The sequence below is a fragment of the Cibotium barometz genome, chromosome 13 (genome assembly GCF_041138505.1).
Source record: "Cibotium barometz isolate CiBa-2024 chromosome 13, ASM4113850v1, whole genome shotgun sequence".
NCBI classification, from domain to species: Eukaryota; Viridiplantae; Streptophyta; class Polypodiopsida; order Cyatheales; family Cibotiaceae; genus Cibotium; species Cibotium barometz.
Genome location: NC_141058.1, coordinates 1859090 through 1865089, shown reverse-complemented (window position 1 = coordinate 1865089; position 6000 = coordinate 1859090). Strand labels below are relative to the sequence as shown.

At 45.6% G+C, this 6000-nt stretch overlaps 1 protein-coding gene across 1 annotated transcript; it reads right to left on the bottom strand.

Annotated features, from left to right (window-relative positions):
• Nucleotides 1-2473: 2473 nt before the first annotated feature.
• Nucleotides 2474-5251, bottom strand: LOC147632259 (jasmonoyl--L-amino acid synthetase JAR4-like). Its single transcript, XM_086807069.1, has 4 exons — nt 4814-5251; nt 4575-4679; nt 3678-4483; nt 2474-3548 (listed from the first exon to the last, which is right to left on the bottom strand). Exons 1-4 carry the CDS (start codon nt 5101-5103, stop codon nt 2941-2943), a joined length of 1809 nt encoding a protein of 602 aa, XP_086663195.1. The 5' UTR covers nt 5104-5251; the 3' UTR covers nt 2474-2940.
• Between the last annotated feature and the right edge of the window lie 749 nt (nt 5252-6000).

Here is a 6000-nt window from a genome sequence, read left to right as displayed (position 1 = left end):
TAGAAAGGGGGTGTTTGCTTCCAATGTTATGACATTTAGATTAAAGAATGCACAGCTACCTTCTTCCGAAGAATGGTTCAAGAAATCTTTAATGAATATCTCATAACATTCATGAGGTTATTCGTGGATGATTTCAGTGTGTTTCGAAGCATCTTCGTCACTTAACACTATCTTTGAAGAGGTGCCAAGAAACTAGATTAAGACTCATCAAAATGTGCCTGCACTGAGCAGCAGCAGCAGCGGAGCGTTGCTTAGACATATAGTTTCATAGGAAAGATTAGCAGTGGATCCCCGGAATGTGATTGTCATAGTCAGGCTTAAAAGCTCCACTCAACATTAAATAATTAGGTAGGTTTCTCAAGAAAATTAAATGGCACATAAGATTCCTTCATTATTCATTGTACATACTCACAAAGAAGAATCCTTATTATATACAAAAGATAAATGTGAGGAAGCATTTTGGCATCTCAAAATCATGTTAGCACGAGTAGTGCCAATAGTGCAACCTCCGGATTGGGAGAGGTTATTTCATGTTTTCATGGATGCATCAGATGTTGCAATAATTGGAAGTGGATTAATGCAGCAAACCAAAGGAGGATGGTTTCGCCCAATTTATTACACAAGCCGGATGTGGTGTCTGCTGTAGAAAAGAATTACTTCATAACAAAGAGAGAAGCCTTGGGCATGTTTTATTCGATCACTAAGTTCAGACATTATCTTTTGAATAATTACTTTGTTTTCCATGTTGATCACCACCAAGCATTGGCTTATCCTAGTGAGCAAGCCTAAACTCATCGGTAAGATAGCAAGATGCATGCTGTTATTACAGGAGTTCGAGTTTACCATAGAACACATGCCTGGAAGTGAGAATGCAGTTGTAAATTTTCTATCCCAGATAGAGTCCGAGAGTACTAGATCAATTTTTCGATTTGAGCCGTTTGTTTTGTATGTTCTACCAAACATGTGGTTGCAAAGCTGTTTGTTTTGGATGTTCCACCAAACCTGTGGTATGATGAAATGCTGATGTTCTTGGTGTGGCAAATGGAGAATTTTTGGAGGGAATGACCAGATATCACCAGAAGAGGCTGGCACGTGATAGTAGAACTTTTACAATTATAGTAGGCCAGCTGTACAAAATGGGGGTGAATCGGATTTTACGACGATGTGTTCAAGATCATGAGAAAGTTACAATGCTTATCACATCAAAATGTCAATGGAGGAAACTTTTCCGGATAGAATACAGACTATGAAAGAAATTTCTGGCAAGATTATGGTGGCCCACATTATTAAAAGATGCCTAGTAGTTTGCTAAAGCATGTGACTTTTGCTAGTGATTATGATAGCCGAATGCTGCAGATAGAATGCCGTATACTCCATCATTGCGAGTGAAAGCATTTTAGAAATGGAGACTAGACTTTGTAGGACCTTTCAAGCCCCCAGCTCAAAGAATTGATAATCAATACATTCTGGTGGCTACTGATGACTGCATAAAGTGGGTTGAAAGCTAAATCTCTTAGAGATAACAAAGCTTCATTAGTAGCAAAATTCTTGTCTGAGATGATAATGACCTCATTTGGCTATGCAATTGACATGGTCAATGTCATCAAAACGGTGGACATTTCTTGAGTGAGGTTATCAAGAGTCTCATAGAATATCATATGATAATTCATAAAAAAATTACAGTTTATTATCCATAGACAAATAGTCAAGCTGAATCAACAAACCAAGTGTTGCAGAAAATCTTGAAGAAGATAATTAATCAAAATCAGACAGATTGGGGTTAAATGCTATATTGGACACTTTGGGCATTCTTGACAACTTATAAAGTGGCAACATGTCATCGTCCTTTTTCATTAGTGTATGGACTGGAAGTAGTTGTGCCAATAGAATTCATCATTCCCAGTTTCTAGGTAGCAGTGACTCATAGCCTTTCTTCAGAGGATTCAACCGTGCACCGTCTGGAGTAGTTGTTGGCGTTGGGGGAGAAGAGACTTCAAAGTAGCTGGAATGTTCACATTATTTCCTAAGCTTGATGTGTGTAGTAGTGTAGGCTAGACACGGTAGAGGAAAGGAGCCGGAGTGGATTTTTTTGGGCTTTGGGGAGGTGGAGTATACGGGTTTGCCAAGAGCAATGGTGGCAGGATAGCAATGGCAAATGCCCTTAGATGGAGGGCCCCTAGGCTAAAATTAACCTATAATAATAGCTTTATATCAATTAAAATTGGGAGGCAATGTTCAATCCATATTGATTAATATAATAGCCTCCAATTAATTAATACAACATAAAGAGTTCATGTGAATATACAACACAAATGAATATGCACATGCAAGACATGAACAATAGTATAGGTGAAATTCAACATTCATTCCTCACAAAAGTTATACATTATAGTTATAATCCTAGGATTGTTTCTAATTTTTAGTATTGAAACCCTGTTGTTTTTTTTGAATTGCATCTACGTTTTTGGTTTCCTTTTCTTTTTTTTTGAGAAGTAGATATTTATAATATTAACACTAGAAAGTTCATTACAAAACCCAGTTCAAAAAAGGCCACCCCCCCCAGCAACTGGGCCAAAGCCTGGACTAGGTTCTTTACAAACCAGTTCAAAAAAGGCCCCTTTAGTAATGTACCCCCAGCAACTGGGCCAAAGCCTAGACTAGGTTCTTTACATTGCAGTTCAGCAGATTACATAGCTTCTTTTCCTAAGGCATAATGTGCGGGTAATTTGTAGATATTACCTTGGTTTTCGGCAGTACCAATCTTTTCAGATAAATTGCACGGCAGTTCCCAAGTGTGGAAAACGGCTAAATAGTATATATATATTTCACTAACAACACTATTTCGCTGCAAGGGAAACTGAGGGGAGCAGCGCTCTGCGTGTGATGGGTAGAAAAAGGTTCTTTTTTCAGAAGAAAGGTGGTTGGGAAATTGTTTGTTATTCAAAGGTACGCAGAGCTGAGGGCGGAGGCGCACACTCTGCTGCAGAGGATCTTGCGGAGATCCTCGGAGCCTGAGGCGATACAGCGGGGCGTTTTGTACTGGGTGATGGCGGCTCCCCGTTTCAGGTATCTATCCAGCAGGAAGCGGAAGGTGCCCGGCTCCACCACGCACAGCTCCAGCTGTCCAATGGTACGCACCTTCCTGGACCCCACATAGCCCGGGTCCACAAAGGCAAGGTCCATGCTGGTCGCACATCTCTGCAGAACGCCCTTCTCCAATAGCATTGCGCCACGTTCCTCACTACCGTCGTCACCATTATCATCACCCCTTCTGCTGCTGCCACTGTTCAGCTCCCAGAAGATGACATAGTGTCCCGGCGTCGTAGACAGATCTGCATAGCTTGTGAAGTCAACCACCTCTGCCCTCGAATCCTGCTGCTGTAGCTTGTCCACGCCCTTGTTTACTGCTATCTGTAGGTCCTTCTCTGTGTTCTTGTCGATGTTCACTGTGAGCAGCACATTCTTCCTGCAAACGTAGGCGAGCTGAGGGGTAGCGTTGAAAAAGCTCGTTACTCTCACAATGTCGCCGAGCCTGTAGCGATAGAGACCTGCAAAAGAGCAGCCGGCCGGATGAGTTCATAGTTTGGGAAAACAACACGCACGCGAGCTAAAAGTTGAACATTTCAATGTAGATCACTTATTATCTGATTATAAATATAATAGATTAAGATAATCACCTCCATAAGTCGTCATCACAAGCTCGTATTCATGTCCGACCTCCACCTCCGTGAGGCCTACCGGGCTAGCTTCTTCTCCCTCAGCTGCAAAAATTGCGTCCTTCGAAGGCAGGGGGATGAACTCAAAGTAAGCAAAGCTCGGCACCACTGTGAAAGTAGTATCTCTGGGCTGGGCTTTCGGGCTTGCATTAACACCAATCCAAGACTCCGTAGCACCATAGTCACCGCTCACAAGAGGCAAGCTGCCGGCGTAGTGCTGCAACCGCTTCAGATAAGGCTCCATGGAGCCCGTCATGATAGAGTAAACGTACTTGCAGTTAGGCCAAATCTGCGGGATCACACCACACCAGTCATCGAGGGCAGAGCACTTTGAGACGAGAACGTCGGCGAGCTCCGGGTCAGGCTCCAAGAGCTTGGCCATGGCGCTTCTTACACTGGGGTCTGTGATCCAGGTACTTAGCTGGCCGTGCCGGATGTCGTTGCACAGGCTCTGCCATTGCAGCTCGAAGGTGCGGAAGGCCTCCACTATGGTGTAAGCGAAGGTGGAGGTGATGAACTCCAGCTCATCCCGGCAGAGCAGTGCGGAGAGCAAATGGCAGTACATAGCTTGTCCGTTGTCCGAAGCTCTGATCACCTCGTCCGGGCTGCATGCCCGGACCTCTGCAGATTTCTGCTTTAATTTGAACTCTTCACTTCTGAAGAGGTGTGTGGTAGCCGTCCCGGAGATCACCCCCCCGCTGGTGGTCGATACTTGTCCAGAGAATGCCAGCTCCAAGACCCTTCCGCCAGACCTTATTGGGAACGCCCTGTTGCAACAACCCAAAGTTAGTAAGGCTCCACTGCGCATCGCGCGCTACTTTTCAGTCTAATTCACGTGAGCGAATGACGCATCCTTACCGTGCTCTGTATGCAGAGGAGATCTTAGCTAGCTGCACAGTAGCCTCCAGAATTTCCTTGTAGAGGACAAGGTACTTTTGTTGTCCATCAGCGGTAGTCCCAGAGCTGCATTAAAGAAGGAAATGAGTTTGTTTGTGTGCTAAGAGGGCTTCTAAGTATACATACAAAGTACTCTCAGCATGCCCTGGCCTGTACATGAAAAAACATCGCAGGTATCGTGGAAGGTTGTATGTAAGTACCTTAGAGAAAGGGTTTGAATGGACTCTCTGGTGAGGATGGGGGATCGGTCGCCTTCTACTATCCGGTCGAAGTATGGCTTGAGGTCTGTGTGTGTAACGACAGGCACACATCGCTTAAAGGACTGGGCGTCGGTTCGGCCGTCCAAACCACAGTTTCGCAGGTACTCTGTGCCTGCGTTCCGGTGCAGGATTTCCCGTAAGACATCGGTCTGGATTTTGGCGGCTTGGCGGGTAGTTTCTTCAAATTCGGCGATGGTAGACTCAAGGGAAGAGTAGGAGATCTCTGGCATGTTGGCTTTTGCTGGCCGGGTGAAGAAAGCTAGGGATGGAGGTTAGCTACAATGGGGTAGTGTGAGGAGACTAAGCCCCGGTAACTTGTAAGTAGGGCGTAGAGACAAGGGATGAGGGTTGTAGGGTACACAAAGAGGCTATTGGCGTGGCTGGTAGGGGGGGGGGTCCTTTGTTTATACGGATTCGGGCGATGGGAACTTGTCGAGAGTGGCAGACCGCGATCCGGGTAAAGCATAGGGACAACCGCCAGCGGGCTCGCTCTTTCTTGGTGGTCGTCCTCTTCGCCACGTGGAGATGAGATTGACTATTCCGAGTCCTGCACGCTAACTTGTCACTTGTATTATTGTAAGGTCAGAAAGTAAATGGGGTCGGCTCAACTACTAAATGGCAGGCTTGACTAGTGCCTGGAGGCTGGCGCTCAGCTAGTGCCGCGGGTCAGCCCCAGAATTTGAAGGTTGCAGTACCCTTTCACAATAAGGATCGTTTGATACTTGACCTCGCCTTTTAGAATTTGTGTTTATTCCATAATAACCCTTGCATTTACTTGGGGAGGAGTGATCTGTGTTTTTGCCACCAAGTTCCCAGAATCCCAGTGCCCACTTCAGTCTTTCAAGCCCCGACCTCTTTGATGGTTTTGACATTGCCGGGGTGGATCGACAAATTGTAGAGCCGCGAGCGCACGCAGGGCATCTTTTCGTTTGCTCATTGTCGGGCTGCTCTACAGAAAGCCCACCAGCATTGCCACTGCGTCGGAGGCTCCAATCATCAATGACTCCCTTGTTTTCGTCCAAGGCCGATAGGCTCAAGAATGTCATTTACGACAGCTGCCTGAACTTCCAGCGCTTTTCACACCATGTCTTCGCCGCCTCTGCTGGGCTAGCCACTTGTTGTCCAGG